Here is an 18506-nt window from a genome sequence, read left to right as displayed (position 1 = left end):
AAGGAGGGGAAGGGCCAATTCCGAGGAAATATGCTTTAAAACTACATACAAAAGAGTCAAGGAACCAAGGCAGTCTAGATGTTTGAATCCACTCACTTTATTTGCTAGTTGTAGCTGGTCTTGAAGGTTTCTTATTATATTTTCATCCATGAATGTACCATCCCCTGAGGTAGGACCAGCTTGTAGAGCCTCCAACTGCTTTTCAACAGCCTCTTTCAATTCTTCATGCAATCTAGGTTTCAAATATATAGACAAGCAATTTATTTTAACATAGTAATCAAAGCCAATTTGATGGAAATGAACCATCAGCTGGAAAATAAACACTTCTCAAGTTTATAACAATGTATTGAATTATTCTGAAAGCTATAAGCACACTGAAATCTTTCTACAGGATATACACAAGAGAAACAAACACTAAGAGTGGTATCTGTAGATCCCTTATGACCATATCCTGGCACAGCACCAAAGTGTTCCATGTGAACAGCAGGAATTTTCTGAGGAATTTAATAGTTCTTGCTGTGCAATGAAGAAACTGACAAGCTGAAGACAAGTGGCTGCTGCTGTGAAAAATTCTGCAAAGAGGATGTTAGAAACACATCCTATAGCCATAAGACACAATATAAGTTTATTGTGGAAAATAGTGGGAGGAATTCAACATTGTGAAGAAATGCAGTATCTTCCCAGGGATGTCTCTCCTTGTTCTTGGTCTGTCCTTTAGGGATATCTCTACTTCAAAAAATGAGACCCTTTCCCCTTCCCTTGCCAGATCTGATCTTTCATCATGACAATACTGGGCTCTGCTGTGGCCTCCAAAAACCAGGCTCTCTGTTGTTGCTGGAGGGACAGGAATGGAAAAAAAGACTGATTCCTATAGAAAAAGAAAGTACACTGCACCTAAAATTCAGCATGGAATTGTTACTTGAAAATTTAGAGGCCCGGGGTACTTTGAGAGGAAGGGCGGGATACTTTAATAATAAATAAAAGTCACTAAGTTAACATAAATCAAGTACTCCAGGTCCCCTAGGTAAACCTCTGGCATGCATATATTTTTGTTATGAAAGAAAAGAGTAAACAGTTGTGTATGAGCAGTATTATAGATATGTGAGCAGGGTTAGAAATATACTAATAATATCCATATAATATTTTGCTTGCATATAAGTATTTATAAATATTAAGCTTGGTGGTTGAAAATGATGCTAGGAAGAGGGGGAAAATGGGGGGAAATATAATGAAAAAGATTTGTTGGAATAATTTGTTATGTGAAAATAGTTAATAAAAAAACTTTTAAAAAAGAAAAAGAAAATGATGCTAGCAATAGTAATGCTCACTCTGAAAATGCATCTGGCAGCATGAAATCAGGGTGGGAAGAGACATTGATGGCAGAAAGCGGAGAGGAGAGGAGTGTTCAGATTGTAATCCTACACACACTTACTTGAGAGCAAGTTTGATTAAAGCAGATCTAAGTCAGCTGCTAGGCACTGGTTGAGGCATTAAGCCTGCCTGCTCCTGCCTCATGAGGAGGGCCAGGTGGCATCTGCCACAGCTGGGATGACTCACAGGAAGGGCCTGGCTCACGTCCAGAGTCACCACCATGTTCCCCTCATAGGCACGGTGCGGCTGGTGGTCCAGTTGCACCCCATCTGGACAGGGATAGTTATCTAACTTCTGTTATCTATGCTCTTGTAACCTCTAGGTTAGATTACTGCAATGCATTATACACGGGTCTGCCTCTGATGACGGGTTGGAAGCTTCAGCTGGTGCAGAATTCAGCAGCCAGATTGCTCATCAGGACAAGACATATATACAACGCCAATCCTAGCCTGACTGCACTGGCTGCCAATTAGTTTCCAGGCTCAATGCAAAGTGCTGGTTTTGACCCATAAAGCCTTAAAAGGCTCGGGACTGCAGTACCTCAAGGACTGCTTCTCTCCATATGAACCAACCTGGACCCTGCGCTCAAAATCTGAGCGACATGGTGACTTCCCACTTGTGGAATGTTCTCCCCAGGGAGGCTTGCCTGGCGCCCTCGTAACGTATCTTTTTACACCACATTTCTCTTATGCCAGGCCTCTGGCTGATTAAACAGTCTATGGCCTTTTAAACCGTGGAGGGGTTACTGTTTTTGTTTGCTACTATGTTATGCATTTTTGTGTCTATATATTGTAAACTGCCCTGTGATCTTCGAATGAAAGACTGTATAGAAATCTAAAAATGAATAAATAAACAAGCAAACAAAAAAACCACGCCACTCAGTGCATCGACCTTTCATTTTCCTTGGTAACTTGTTCAAGTTTTAGTCGCAATTCCCTCATCTGCACCTAAAAAAAAGCAATAAATAACAGTAAGCATTCATTTTTTAATAGGTGTCACAAAACTGTTAGATTAGACACACTAAAATTAAATCTCACGCACACCATGTATATACACAAACACCAGTGACAAAACGGAATATAAAATTCTTTTTGCTAGTTCAGCTACATGAAAAAAAGAATTATAACATTTTATAACTTAGAACAAAAACTGTTTTTAGTATTGACAATATTATTCATAATGGGTATTCAATGACAGACATACTCAAATTTATTCACTCCGAGTAGATTTCAACTGCACATGCTACTATGTCTTAAAATTTGATCTCAATAAGCTTGTGTGAAGAGAAACAGGAAAACATTTGCACACTGGTGTGTATGATTCATACCTGACAGTACCTCAGCTGTTCATTCATTTCCTTCAGATGTCCATCATAATCAACAGCTAGAGGAGACAGTCTAACGTGGAAGTAAAAATATACAAAATAAAGACATTGGTAACACTGACTGAGCATTCAGTTAGTTTAAAGGAGGTGATCTGTGGCTTGATACACAACACAATCCTTCCCATTTCCTCAGCAAAGTGCTTGTCAATAGAGGGGGATGAATCACACTGCGCCTTGTTTGGTGTAAAGACAAATCTATTTTCATAAAGGGATGGCCTGCCTTTCAGTGGAAGCTCTACTGCATCCAAAATGGTAACCTTAGAAAAAATTATATCCAGTGAAAATTCCATGCAACATTCACACAATTGTGCAAATAGATATAGGAAGAGTGAAAGGACTGGTCTAATGCCTATCCAAGAGCTTGGATACTCAGACTTGCTATGGTTTCCCACATTGTAATTCCTAAGGCATGAGACACTTGTGGTATTTTTACCCTGTTTAAGAGCCATGGGTTCTCCAAACACAGCTAATGGCATCACTACCATCAAGGAAAGCCAATTAACCTCAAGTTGCACAGCATGCTCCTAAACATGTTTATTCATGAGTATATTTCACCAAGTTCAACTGGACTTGCTTCTTGATATTGTGGGGATAACCAGCATGCTTAAGTCACAAATGGGTTAATACCATATGCTATCCTGTCAGGTTTAGCTAGGGGAAGCTAACCTTGGAAGGAAGCTAATAAAGCCTACTGTTGTACCCCAGTCAATCAGATAAGTGCAAAGCCACTATTGAGCTTCAAACCATTAATTTAGGACTTTCACCACAATAACTAAGCCATGCTTTACTGCTTCTGCAACTTTTCTGAAAGATTTATTGAAAAGCACATGAACCTGACGTTTGGAGGGTTTGTAAGTAATTTTTTAACTTACCAAACATGTGGCCTTTTCCTATGCTGGGGGAAGAGGGGAACTTTGGAAGGAACTCACAAGGACATATTTTAAAGGTCTAACAGCCTAAATTTCCATGCTTTACTTTGCTGCATATTTTGTGACTTTAAATCTCTGCTGGGCTTCTCTCATCAAAGAGTACTTGCCCCAAACCTGGATCCTGGCATCCAATAATTCTCTCATTTCTATATACCATTTTTTCCTCTTTTGAACCAATGCTAAAATGGGTCAGCACCAAATATTAATGAGGCATAACACAATGTTGTTGTTTTTTAAAAAACGTAAAGCTCCATAGAGCACTATCAGTATACACAGAGACTTCCTTTCAAATACAGATCAAAACGAGAAAGAAAAAAATACATTATTGTTCCCTTTTTATTCTATATTTCCAAGCTTGAAAATAACATTTAAAAAGTGGCTGATAGAAAACAAACAAAATAATCAAACCACATTCGAAACACAGTAGTACTTTAAATTTAATTATAACACCAAAAAAAAAAAAACCTTTACCTTTGATTCATCAGTTCAGGCTCCATTGAATTGTTACCTCCTAAGGAATTCTTCTGAAATGAAACTATTTCCTTTTAATACTGTTACATATTACCACATATATTTAAAAAGTGAAGCATATTTAATTTTCTAAAATCTTCATGTTTTGGCCAATCCATTCCATGTGCACTGATATTTAATTCCATATTCTGCTTTTACATTAAAATGATATGTGTAATTTCAGTTCTTCTGGAGATAAACACAATCTTTTTCCACAGCAGAAAGTCTCCATCTAAAATGACTAATACTGCTCCAAATGATGATTCATATACCACCTTTTGATCGGAAACTAGAACAGGGTGAAATTTTCTCGTCTAAGCCCATGTAAACATATTAGTTTCTATAGTATTACAAATCTGTGGCACACCTCTCACTGTAAGTGAGAACCAGCCTCTTGTTGTACTATGAATTTCTGTTTTGTTTTAGAAAAACTGTGGATTAGCAATTATTGTTGATCTATAAAGTTATAACCTGGAAGCATCAGTAAAGCTTTTAAATTTGTAGTAGCATCTGATCAATATATGGTTATTAAAAGGTCTTACTTTTCAGTATTTCCCCAGTCAACCTCAGAACAATTACAAAAAGGCCTTTTAGATTTTAGAAATATGATACAATATAACATGTATTATAATACACACGTGTATATACACATTCACTACTTCACAAGGCAAAACACCATCTCAAGGCAGTTCATAAATAAAGCAATTTTGTATTATGTAAAATATTTATAAGCTACCTTTATGAATAAAATTCATTAAAGGAGGCTTGCACAACAACAGAGAAACTACAATTCAGAGATCATGACAAGGTATGGTTTGGTCCATCTAAGACAATAAGGAAGGAATCAGGGTGGATGAGAGGGATAAAAGGCTAAGAGGAGCAAGTGTATGAATCCAAAGCCCATTCATGTCTATTGTATGGATTCTGTTATTTTAATCCACAATTCTGCAGATATGTATTTATGGGCAATATTCTAAAAATTAGTACTGTATAAAATAGCGGTTTTCAACCAGTGTGGCATGGCACCCTGGGGTGCCTTCAATGATGGTCAGGGGTGCCGTGGGCAACCCTGGTCTCCATCCCTCATTTCTTCCCTTTCTCCTCGGATGCCCTCTCGCATCTCTGCCTCCAAGTGTCTCGAATGACTGTTTGTTGCAGCATGTCTGGCCAGTGTGGTGTAGTGGTTAAGAGCGGTAGTCTCGTAATCTGGGGAACCGGGTTCGCGTCTCCGTTCCTCCACATGCAGCTGCTGGGTGACCTTGGGCCAGTCACACTTCTTTGAAGTCTCTCAGCCCCACTCACCTCACAGAGTGTTTGTTGTGGGGGAGGAAGGGAAAGGAGAATGTTAGCCGCTTTGAAACTCCTTAAAGGGAGTGAAAGGCGGGATATCAAATCCAAACTCCTCTTCTTCTTCTTCTTCTTCTTCTTCTTCTTCTTCTTCTTCTTCTTCTACAACATGCTATGCAGGCAAATAGTGCCTCTGGGGCTGGCCAGTGGGTGCTGGATGCCAGAAGTTAAGGCAGCCTCAAAGCAAGCAAGCAACCAAGCGGGCAATGGAGCCCAAACAGCCAGTCTGCCAGCCCTTGCTGTTGGGAATGGGAAGACAAGTGAGAGGCCAAGCAGGCAGGCAGGTACTTTTCTTGTGCTTGCTGTGTGCAATGCCTGCCTGGGAGCTGAGTGCCCGGTGCTGAAGTAGAGCCTTTCCGCCATGCAGGCCCAGCAGCACCCACTGCTTCCTCCCAAGTTAAGGTGCTGGCCTCACTCAACTTTGGCCAGTCTCAGTTGGGTCACCAAGGTCGGGGGCATCCTCTTCCCAGACTCCTGTGGGGCACTGTGAGGAAGCATCTCTCTTTGGGGCAGGGGGTGGCAGCTCAGAGACCAGGAGAGGCATCATTGGTTGCCCAGAGGACTCCCAAGAAGAAGGGAGAGGAAAGGAGGCTGAATGAACACTCCACAAGGGAGTATGTTCAAAAATGGGTGAAAGGCTGCCAGTTCTGCAGGCAAGGGATGACATAACTGGGCTCCTGAGCCCCACAGGGGTGCCGCAGAAAGAAGGTAGTTGGTCAAGGGAGCCGTGTGCTCAAAAAGGTTGAAAACCTCTGGTATAAAAAGTTCCTAAATAAAAAGAACTGGGTAGCTTCTAACTGCAAACAAACTTTTAAGCTCCTCCATGCTATAGTGTCAATAATATATGCAATAATATAGGAAAACTTGGATTTGTAGAGAGGTCTAAAAAATAGTAACCTTTTCAACAACTTTCTACAGTGCATCATTTTGGTGACTTACTGCAATGTAAACACCAGGAAATAAATTTACCTGTTCAAAGGTAGTTGTTGTTAGATTCTCTGTCTGAAGTTGCTGGGGCACATCATTTAGCCTTTGATCTGAAACAAATTAACCCCTTAATTTGCAGGACTGATAGTTTACATTATGAAATTCAACTAGAAATATTCTCTCCCAATACATTTGCTTCCTGACCTTACCTTATGTAGACAACATTTATTTTGACAACATATAACTTAAAATGCAATATAGTTTATAGATCACAGTTTTAATCACTTTTCACTGTGAATTCCCTTTCCTTTATTGTTATAAAAGAATGCACTTTTTCAAAAAAACCTTTAGACACGAATTCAACAAAGAAAAGTTTATTGCAATCCATACATACTTATTTGAGAGTAAGTTTCATGAAACACAGTGGACCACTTCCAACTAATAATGCATTGGCTTGCATGGTAAGTAGTTTTGTTCACCAAATTTTATTTACCAACATGTTTGTTGAATTCCACCACCCAAAATCTAAGAAGATAGTAAAACATTATTTGGAGTCACCTTATTCATCTTTGCTACCAATTTACCTAAAATAAGAGTTCACTTGACAGATTTCAAATTGGTTGGACTTTTCTTAAACGGGGGTTCTACTGATTATCTTGGAAGTAGATTTTGATGTATGTTGACTCTTGTACATTATCCTTCATGTGATATTAATTCAGTCATTTAAATAACAATATTTTTACATGTTTAATTCATTTCAACACATATATGCTCTTTTCCTGTTAGACTGGTGCCTTCTAAGTCATTTATAAAACATATAAAACTTTTAAGGAGGACAGTTTTAACAGTGTTTCAAAAGGCTATACATCCAGCAGTGCCACCTCGGGAAGGGTGCCCTAGAACCCAGGTGTTACTCTAGGAAACCCATCAATTTAGGCTTCTGATACAGGTGGAAGGCAGAGCAGAGACTCTTCAGATGATCTTGACAAGCAGGCAAGATCTCAGCAAGGAGTTCTACCCTAGGCCAATGCATTTATGGCTCTCAAGGTCATTATCTGCACCAACATATTGGAAGAAAATGGAGACTGAGTAATACTGAATACTGAATAACATCCTCAGAATTACTGACAGCAGTATTCTTGACTGGCTGCAGCATTCAAACATGCTTTGGAAGCAGCTCCACACTGAGGGGATTTCAATAATTCAACAATGATGTAGCCAAAGCATGTGAAGCAGTGACAAGAACTGTCTTATTCTGGGAAGACTGCATTTGCTGCACTAGCTGAAGCTGAGTAAAAGCACATCTGGCAACAGCAGTATCCAAACCCTTAAGGAGCAATACTGGCTCCAGAAGTATTCCCAAAATCTGAATATTATCATTCTCCTGCCCTAGTTAGCTCTCACTTAAGGGTGTAATTGATACGTCACTGAGATGAGAGTTATCATTTTGGGGAACATTTTGTCAGGTATTTGTCAATTCAGAATTACAGTAAAACTGTATTCATTTATTTACTGCATCTCCCAAACATGCCAGGGAGGGTTACATAAAAATATAAAATATATGGAACCTAACATTACAGTAAAAGTAGATGCACCTTTGGGTCTGAAAACTGTATCTTTCTAGATTTGCCAAGTTGAAAATTTTAAAGGAATGTCTGGGGCAAGAGTTATGCAGGGGAAGAAGTTAAAGTGATGTAGTAATGGATGGCAGTGAAAACAAACAGTTTTTCATTTATTGTAAGCCATTCATCGGCTGTCAGTATTGAGTTGATTAGGCATGCTTTGGAATTGCAAAACACTAGTAGGCAACTATATTAAGAAGCTGCAGTAGACCAAGAATAAATGTGTTTTCATATGTTAACACCTGGCTCCCAGTGGTGTCTATTAACATTTTCTGAGCATGTTAGATAAATGAAATTTAAACAGAACAGAAGTATCACAGCTTTTTCAATGATGTAACAAGAGCACCTTTGAAACTCCCTGAAAACAAATGCTTAGTGTTTCACTTTGTGATGCTAATATTCCAGCACCAATTTGATTAAGCTGTCATATGCAGCATATTCACCAGATCTACAGTGCTAGTCTTTATGAAACAGCCACTGTGTTTGCGCTATAAAAGGAGGAATGTTTATCTTGACGTTGAAGTAACATTTTGCCTCTTTTCATATTTCTGTTTTATATACATTATTACTGTTTCATTTGATGGAAATGAACATGAACTTGAAAGGGTGAAAGATTTACAAAGCATAAGAAAAATGTAATGGAAATTCTCACAATCCCATGCATGTTACTAGAAGGGGGGGCTGTCCAAGGAAGAGTCTGAACAGAAAGTACTTCACTCAGCACAGAGTTAAACCATGGAACTCACTCCTACAAGATGTAAAAGCAGACACTAACTTTGATAGTTTTAAAATAAGATTAGAAAATTTTATGGAGAATAAGGCTATAGCTACTAACCACGATGGATATGTTCTACCTCCACAGTTTGAGACAGTATGCCTCTGTGTGGGGATGGAATGACAAACTGGGAAAATGCTATTGCACCCAAGTCCTTCTTGAAGGTTTCCAATAGGAATTTCGTTGGCCACTGCGAGAACAGGACACTGGACCAGTCAGACCTCTGTTCTGCTCTGGTTTGGGCTCCTCTTATGTTAAGTCCCCAAGTTCAATGGGACTTAACTACAGTAGTGAGTTTATGATTGCATTCTTACTTATTGAGGGTAGTGCTTGTGCTGCATAGGTACCATAGTTGCCTTTGACTGGACTTAAGTGTCCAGGGGTCCTTTACCTTACCTTTACCTATAGGTACAAAATAAGGATAATAATGAATAGGAATAATAACTGTATGCACACAAGTTTTATCAGATTCACTAATATTAGGTCTATGCAAGACCTTGAGTAAAGTTTCAATATACAACACTGCAAGTCAAATCCTGGCTGGGGAGCACTGCGGTTTAACAGAGTGGAGGCGTCACTGCTGCATCAGTAGCCCTGCTGCTCACACTAGCCTAGGCAGAAGGTGATAGGTGGAAGGCATAAGGTAGGCAAAGTGCTGGTCCAACCTAGTGCTGGTGTAGTGATCAGGCCCATTACCATCAAGCGGCAGCAATGGGACCATCTTGGGAGCCAATAGGACTTCCGGGGTGGTGCCATCGACAATGACGGACTCCCTCTGAACTGGAGGGACTAGCTCTGTGTGAAACGGGTCTTTTCCGCTACAGCGAAGCGGGGACCCTGCTAAAAATCACAGGCGGATGAAGCCTGTGACCATGGGACTCGGCGGGCACCCTTAGCGCCCCCCCAACCCGCAAAGGAACCCACTAACGGGTTCCGAAGTGAAGAGGGGGAAGTGGCGCGGTGCTGTGAGTCAACTGCTATTTCCGTGGAGCGAAGCCGCACAGCCGTTGCCGGAGAGTGCTGCCTTTTTCCTGGGACAATTTGGCTTCTAAAATAAGCACCCGTGAGTACTTAAACTCTGAACAATCGGACTTTAAATAAGGACTTGTGAGCAGAAAGGAATTGGACTTAAAAATCTACTTTAATTTGGCACTGAAACGGGAAGGTCTAAACAGGAAGTCAGCCTTCCGTTTCTTTGTAGACAGAATAAAGCAAAGACATTGTAAACTAGAGCTCAGAAAATCGCTTCTAAAGGATCATTTAAAATTGTTGAACCCCCCTTCGGCAGCAGGAGAAGAAGGGGGATCTTTTTTGGACTGTTTAAACCTGCAGAAGTGAGTTTAAAGTAAAGTAACTTTCCACCGTCCTGATCCTGGAGCGGGGTGTCAGGACTGACGTTTGAAGCTCATTGACCAGAGACAAACGTTTTTGACAGATAGTTAAAGGAAGAGAAACATAGTGATTCCACTGTTTCCTTTCGCACTTTAAAGGAACAAATATTGACAAAATATCTCAAAAAGGATACTTTGTTGCAAGAACAAATTGAAGTTCTCCCCCTAGAGGGAGACTGTGAAACTGTAAGTAATTCCAGGGAGCTTGCAGCTGTTTCAGATTACAATCGTGGGAATGGACTTGTGACCTTGTAGGACAATGTAATTCAGAGGCTCTGTTGTGTGCTCTCTGTAAAACAAGTGCCCTACTGGAACAGTTAAGTGAGAAGATGGATTTGATGACTAATGCGGCCAGAATTTTTGAACAGGCAGTGGGAAACTATGTGGAGCCCATCCAGGAATTGGATCGGGAGTGTGCCCTGACAGAGCAGATGAGAGAAGAGGATGTTGCTGAATCTTGGGCGCCAGAGATGGAGGGAGCTGCGGCCTTGCAGGAACAAGAGCTTTTGGACTTGACAGATGAACTTGGAAAAAGCCAGATTTGGAAAGATAAAGTTTGGATTGGTTTGGAAATGGGGGGTTGGATAGACCCCCCTGTGCAGGGATGTTTGGACTTTCCGGGTCTGGCAATGGGCCGTAAGATATTTGGAGCTGTGGGGGCTCTCAATTTTGGAGGGATTCTGAAACATCTTCTTAAATACCACATGGAGTTGAGTCTGGACTATGGAAAAGGGGCTGATTTGTTGAAAAGGGTCAAAAACATCACCAAGCTGGAGTTCCCACGAGTGAAAGGAGAATATGAAGAAGAGCTGCGGAAGGGACATGGAATAGACTTAAGAGCCTCGGCTATAAGGTTACCAGGTTAATGCACTAGATCGATGGGATAAAAAGGACTGACAAGGAGGAAGGGACGCTGGATGAAGATTGGATTGTTTTTATTTCTCTTTTTATTACCAGGATTGTTTTATAAAATTGATGAATGTTAGAAAAATGTTGGTGCGAAATTACTTGGCTCTAGCAAAAATGTTTAAAGAATTAGGTAAGAATATTATGGTTGTGAGAAGTCGGTAAAAATAAGATTTAAGTTTTAAGTTTTTAAGGTTTTCTGTAAGATAAGATGAAAATAGATTAAGGTAATGTAATGACAGAATACTATGAAACATGGAAAGGATTTGCTGCATAATTATTAACCAGGATACAAAAAAGGGAGGAGGAGGAGGTCAAAGAAAGAAGGTAATGAGAGTTGAGGATTTGAGAATGATGGATTTATTTTTGTCTGTTTGCGGTGTATTTTTGTTTTTTGAATTTGTATTGTTTGATGTGGTTTGTTTTTTCTTTGTTTTTTCTTTTTCTGCTTTGTTTTTTCTTTGTAATTTCAAAAATTTTCAATAAATATCATATATAAAAAAAAAACATCTTGGGAGCCAATAAAACCCAGGCTAGCTAAGGCCCTCCTCAGAACACTCCATTTTGAGGTTTTCTACCTGCCTGCCTGCTCAACAGGTGAAATAGGGGGTTCTACTGACTGTGCTCCATGAGCAGTGGCCAGCAAGTCTGGACAGACGAATACTTTTGCCCAATCCAGACCCTCAAGTGGTGGAAAGGAGGTTTGGATTACAGCCTAAGTGAGATAGATAGATCCTCTTAAATGACAATGAGTTCACAAAGCACTTTCCAACCATTGATAAAAATAATTACAATCAAATAGAAGATACAACTTAAAATTAAATACATCACCCCCACTGAGGGAAATTAAACCAGAAAGACAAACGTAACAAATAACTCAGGAAAAGCTAAGTGAAACATATTTAGAGTTCATTGAAAAACAACCAAATAGGGGCCTGACAAAGATGTCTGAGAAGGAAATTCCACAGATGTGGGGCACCACATAAAATTGTCAGTCTCTGGTGCCTAGTGGTATTTCCTCAAGGACCATAAACCTGACTCTGAGGCTGATCTTAAGACATTGGCAGGTTCGTGACAGTAGGTGATACTTCAGATAACCTAGTCCAAAACAATGTAGGCCTTAAAGAGCAAAACCAGCACCTTAAACTAAGTCCAGAAACAAACTGGTAAGCAATGCAAGTGGTACAGGGTTGGTATAATTTGAGTTGTATAACTCCTGCTAGCAAACAAATAACTGGAGTTTCCAAACTTTCTTTATAGAGAGCCCTATGTAGACACTATTACAATTGTCTAATTTGGACAGAATACATGTTAAAATAACAGACACCGGGTCTGCTCTCTCCAGATAGGAGTGCACAGAATACCAGCAAAAGCAGGTAACAGGCACTTGTGGTCTTTGATGTTATCTGCACCTTCATATAGAGCAACAGGTCCAGAAGAACACCTAAGCTGTTATTGGCCCCCACTTCTTTTTTATAAAAAGAAAACTTCTGTTTAAGCTTTTCAATGAAATACATCAACTAACAGTATAGATCTGAATGAACTCATATGCAGAACTTACTTTGAACTCTTGGAAAATCAGTTGCTCCTTCCATATTTTAACCTGGAAGGTCGCACAATAAGGTTTCTGACCAAATGAACTCCCTCTCATCAAGGTAAATACAAAACCTGTAAAAGTCAGATAAATGTAAGCAGCAAAACCTACAGTAATTTACTTCCATTCATTTCTAACTTTAGTTTCTAACTGAATTCTCCTCAGAATCTACAAGTGTCCTATTTACAGAAAGATAGGGCATGTGGAAATAATTCTGAAAGAAAAATGCTCTATCAAACATCATAATGGAAACTCACTTTTCAAAGCTATAGTCCCATGCATGGGTGAAGTGGGCGGGTGGGGGGGCAGGGAGGGGCATTCTTGGCTATGCCCATGGTCCCATGGATATCAAATATAAAACTCCCCCAGCCTACAGTAGCTCATCAGTGTACCATTATAAAGTTTAAAAAGATAAAAATAAGAACAGTCCTTCAGCGCATCCTTTTTATTGCATGTTCATGACTATTTGTGTCCATGATGCAATCAGAACCGTCATACACTGTCCTTCACTCAATACTACTCACACACAAAAATCCACAACCATTTGTCCCTGCAAAAGTTTTGGGGTTGTCCTACTGCTTCATTTCCAACCGGTACATAAGTTGTATAGAAAGTTATGGGATATCAGCAAAAAGTTACAACAAACGTTATGGAGCAAGGGGCTTTTTTTATCCCGCTATTGTTGTGTTATAGTCTCTCCCAACAGCAATTATGTGGAAACACTGGGGGAAAGCATTTCAGAACCACTAATACTAAAACAGAACAAACCCACCCCTAAATGCACCATTAATGTGCAAAAGAGCTTATTGCAATGAAAAACCCCGTCTGAAAGGACTTCTAAAGTAGACATGGATTATGCCAGCGAGATATATGACTAGGCTGAAAGGTTTATTCTGGCATAAACCCATAGGAGAAACTATTAATTTAAGAGGAAGCGTTAACTGAAGAAAAATGCCTCCCCACACCCGCCGACAAGTGTACGTAATACACACGTTTCTTTTCAGACGAGGTCGCCTGTTGCGCGTCACATTGCTCTCTTGGAAGAAATGTGGGGGTGGAACACACGCGACCCTCTCTCTCACTCTCTTCCCACACACGGACCGGGACTGACGGTTGGAACCCCGCCGTGCGCGTGAAGCCGCAGCTGCTCCCCGCCTCGCCTAATTCCCCGTTCTGGACCAATCACAGGCCTCCCCACCTCCCCCGTAAGAGACCGGCGCGAGACACCTGGTTAACTCGCCACCTCAACGCCGCCGATTACCATAACGACCGACGGACAGGAAAAGAAGCAAAAAATACAAGATGAGTGGAAGAAAACGAAGGAGGAGGAGGAGACGGGTCCGCATATGACGCGCCTGACTCAGGCCGCCAATCGGAATCTAGGCGAAGGAGATGACTTTTCCCATTGGTTTAAAAGGGGGAAAGAAAAAAAAAAGCATCACGTGCCCGCCTCTTCCTTCAGGCTGTGCGAGGAAGCGGCTGAGGAACAAAACTGAGCGGTGAGTGGGCAACCGCTGTGCGTTTGTAGGCGCGCTTACGCGGAAGTAAGTATCTCCATCTCCCAGGGACCAATTACTTCCGAGTAGACCTGTTAGGCTGCAGTCCTAGCTGGGAGGGAGCCCCATTAAATCCAACGGGGCCTCCTCCTGAGCAAAGTTGACTGGCAGCCACCCTATGCTCCGTCGCAGGGCTGGATTTCCTTCCCTCTTCCTGGTTTCGAAGCAACTTGCCTCCCCAACAACGCTTCTCGGTGTTTTTAAAAGGGTGGCGCCGTGAGCTGAAATGGTGGCAGCTGAAACTTTTTCGTCTCGCGCGGTTTCCAGAGGCAGAGGGTCCTCCCCGGCGGAAAAAGTTGGCAACCGGACGGGGGTGGGGAGAGGGGAGAAGGACCTGGTTTAAATCGAAGAGGGCTGCCCGCATTGACTGCCCAGAACAGTCATTGCAATAGATTTCTACTCTGCAGAGAGGAGATAAGAGATGCTCGGGATGTGCCTCACTGTCCTCTTCATCAGTACAGTATGTCGGTATCCTGAGGAAAGAGTGATTCTTGCACTTACACACACGCGCACAATATTGTGTTAGAGAGTGTGTATATTCCAGAGTGTTAATGCACATATGAGTCAAGCAAATTGATTTTTTCCACCCACACATAAGCACTCTCTATTAAACTCTTATTGCAGTGTGACCTACCCACAATACTGGATGGTGATTAATGGGATGTATTAACACTTTGTGTTGCCCCTTCTCACTGCTAGTAGTTCCCAAGTTCCTCCCCAAGTTCTGGAAACCTGATGTCCTTTGTGAACATGCAAACGCTACAGCAGCATAGAATTGTAAAATTGGAGGGTTAGACAAGATCCCATGGGTCATCTAGCCCAACCCCCTGCAATGCAGAAATCTTTTACCCAACGTGGGGCTTGAACCCTGAGTTTGAGAGTCTCATGCTCTACTGACTGAGCTATCCCTCAATTGGGATACAACTCATATTCCCTCCTAGCCCACAAATCCAACATCATGGGTCGATATAAAGCGGGACTAATTTTCTTTGTGCCCAGCAGTCTAATCTTGAAATTATTTCCCTCCAGCCATGTAATAATATTGCCCAAGCATTCCTCCTGAGCTCTTCAAACTTAGTTCTAATCATAATTAGCATATATAGCCCCCCTTGCCCTAACAAGCAGACATTGACAGGATATTGGAACCAACTCACATCCTTTTTGGAAAAACTGGAGACCAAATTCCCTACCATTGACCCACCAATTGCAGGCAATTTCAATGCTGGAGCTATCCTTCAGTCAATTTGTAATTAGCTCACATTTTCCCAGTCCTGCATTCAAAGTTTCTTTTTACCACAGTTAAGGAGGGAAAGAGTTAAATAGAGCAATATTTCTGCAGGTATGGACAGGAAGATGTATAATTTAGACAAGGTGGGGGAACTGGTTCCTGGATAAATTGGATGACATGTAGGAATTGCACCTCCGTTCTTGGTATGCTCAACTCAACTTGCCACTTAGCTTAACTCCTTTAAACTCTTTTCTCATACAGTATTGAGAAAAAAGTTTTGACTTTTATATTAGTCACACATTTGAGTGTCTAAACTATTATCTTTTGATTGCTTTGTGGGTGGATTGATGCTGAAGTATGAACTGCACATTATTTACAATACCTTGTTTTGTGTATTGTGTGTTAAAGTATACTTAAAGCTGCTCAGGGTGATGATACCTGGAAGGCTACAGGCAGCAAGTGCAAGTTGTAGAGCACAAGGATAAGCTGATGGACCGCAGAATGCCAATCAACTGCTATGTTATGTACCAGTTGGAGGCAGCTATGTAGAAGGAAATATTACAGCATTTAGGGCTTTTTAGTTCAAAGAAAATAGTAGGTTCCGTAACAGAAGTGTATAAAATTATGCATGGTCTAGAGAAAGCAAAGTTTTTCTCTCTTTCACAACACTGGCACTTAGGGACATCCATTGAAGCTGAACATAGGAATTTTCAGGACAGACAAAACTATGAAACTGTGACATTTGTTTCCATGAGCGGCAGTGATGGCCACCAACTTGGCAGGCTTTTAAAGAAGATTCAACAAATTCTTAGAGCACAAGGCTATCAATGGCTACTTTCCCTGATGGATGTGTTCTTCCATTGTTGGAGGCAGTATGCTTCTGAATACATGTTGCTGGAATCAACAGAAGATGAACATGCTGTTGCCCTCACGACCTGCTTGCAAAGTTGCTTCCCCAAAGCATCTGACTGGCCAGAATGCTGGAATAAATTGGCCACTGGTCTGATTCAGCTCACTCTTAAGTTCTTAGAAGATATTGCAGGAGTACATTTCCAAGACTAATTACAAGGAAATTTTATTTTTATCATAAGTTTGCAGAGGATATATAGTTGTATTTCAACTTTAACATGTTCTACTTTATCCGTAGGCAGGCCATTTGTTCATCACCAATACTGCTGTGGAAATATAACTTTATTTGGAGGATGACAGTGGATTTGCATATTTATACAAGTTAAAGTTGAGATCACTGTGGACACCCTGTGGTGAAAATAGGCATGAACAGTCAGGTACTGAAAAAGGTATGGTGTTGCAGCAAGTTATTTAATTCTCCTGCATATGTAATAACTATACCAAGATCTTAATGGAACTTCCAGTAACACATGCAATTGGTTGACTTGCATCTCTCGGTTGCAATGATGTTGTGTCACTTGCAATAATGGGTAGGAGTTGGGAGATTATAGAATGCTATTAAAGTTACTAGCAGCTGTGCCCCTGTCTGCTCCATTCACACACACCCCTACTATTTTCCCCACATTAACCCCCTAGAGCAGTGGTTCCCAACCTTTTTTTGGCCATGCCCCACCTAAGCATCTCTAAAATCCTGATGCTGCCCCCCCCAGTGATATATAATTATTAAAAAAGTGAACTCCTGTTCACGTGGAGGAAGCCTAAAAGGCCATTCAGGGTTAATAACTCATTCTTGAATTGCCCCCCTTAAAAATCAGATTGCCCCCTTGTGGGGCATGTGCTCCACATTGGGAACCACGGCCCTAGAGCTTCCCCTTCCTACTGCTACTAAGCTCACTTTTCACCTTCCCAACCCTATTCCGGAAGCTACTTCTCTCTTCCGCTCTATTGTGCAAGCACACTTTGCATCCCTGTTTTCACCTTTGCTCCCATGTCCATGCCTCCTCATTTACTTTTGTCCACCCTCATTATAACTTCCTGAAACCTCCTACCACACTATAAGCACCCTTTGTGCCCTTTGCCCAGTTATGAAGCTATGAAACTTGGCCTATTATCCAGACTCTTTCGCACCACTGCTTTCATCTTCAACCCCATTCCCATGCCACCTACTCCATCTTATTTTGCAACCCGCTTTGCACCATCATTTTCCTTTTTCCACACCCCTTGTCCATAGTTTTCTCAACTCTCCTTGCACACAGACAAGGGCGTAGAAAGGGGTGTGTGGTGGGGGCAGTCCGCCTTGGGTGTCATCCCGGGGGGGGAGACACCCCCCCGGCAGATCACGCTGCCACGCCGCGACCGGCCCCCCGCCGGGAGGATTGCATCACCGCGCTGCAATCTGCCCCCCACCAGGAGGATCACCGCACCGCACCGCGATCACGCCCCCCGAGCATCGTGTCGCGATTGGTCCCCTCCAGGATTGTGCTGCCTCACTGATCGCCCCTTGGGCAGATCGCCCCACCCTGCTTCTCCAGGTGCTAGCTCCGCCACTGCACACAGATCACCCCTATTTCCACACCTTACCCTCTCTCCTATTGTGCATCTTCCTTTCCATACACACACCATTATTTCCCTCCCCTCCCCTTTCCTACCTCCTTGTTTTTTCAACCCCTTGCACAAAGACCACATCCCATTTCCGTGCCTCCTCCTTTCTTCTATTCTGCAGCCCCTTTTGTACGCATAACCCATGCTGATATATATTACTGTATCTTAAGAGCAAGCCCATCAGTTTGTTCAGTTAGAGAGTATTAAGTTCAGTTGATGAGTGTTGTACATATACGGGTGTCTGTTAAGAAAACATTTCTGCTAAATTACTACATTGAATCTGGAACTTCATGTTGAAAACAACACATGGTACCAGGAGTAAAATACATTGTGAGAATGTACTATGGAATGTTTGAAGGTTCCTCATCCTTTGTCTCTCACGTGAGGCAGCTGAGAAGTTCCGAAAAACATTTATGCCCATTTCAGTGTTTCCCCTTTTCACTCCCACAATGGCA

General features: G+C 41.6%; 2 protein-coding genes across 6 annotated transcripts in view; one reads left to right on the top strand and one right to left on the bottom strand.

Moving 5' to 3' along the window:
- Positions 1–14123, bottom strand: part of SCLT1 (sodium channel and clathrin linker 1) — a 49460-nt gene extending 35337 nt beyond the window's left edge. The window contains exons 1-7 of one of the 5 annotated variants that reach the window (XM_081209286.1): positions 13984–14123; positions 12724–12830; positions 6511–6578; positions 4156–4208; positions 2699–2768; positions 2263–2318; positions 97–232 (exon numbers count right to left, since the gene is read on the bottom strand). In XM_081209286.1, coding sequence (XP_081065412.1) covers positions 97–232; positions 2263–2318; positions 2699–2768; positions 4156–4208; positions 6511–6578; positions 12724–12757 — 417 coding nt within the window. In that variant the 5' untranslated portion in view covers positions 12758–12830; positions 13984–14123. The other 4 variants (XM_081209285.1, XM_081209287.1, XM_081209288.1 and 1 more) reach the window with 4 other exon arrangements.
- An 80-nt stretch (positions 14124–14203) lies between these two features.
- LOC308595293 (UPF0462 protein C4orf33 homolog) overlaps positions 14204–18506 on the top strand; it is a 44094-nt gene continuing 39791 nt past the window's right edge. Inside the window, exons 1-2 of the mRNA XM_081209298.1 lie at positions 14204–14300; positions 16688–16838. Coding sequence (XP_081065424.1) covers positions 16815–16838 — 24 coding nt within the window. The 5' untranslated portion in view covers positions 14204–14300; positions 16688–16814. The remainder of the gene's footprint in view (positions 14301–16687; positions 16839–18506) is intronic.

Source organism: Podarcis bocagei (genome assembly GCF_964188305.1).
Source record: "Podarcis bocagei genome assembly, chromosome: 9".
NCBI lineage: Eukaryota > Metazoa > Chordata > Lepidosauria > Squamata > Lacertidae > Podarcis > Podarcis bocagei.
Note: the sequence above shows the minus strand (reverse complement) of the source record. Positions and strands in the feature narration are given on the sequence as shown.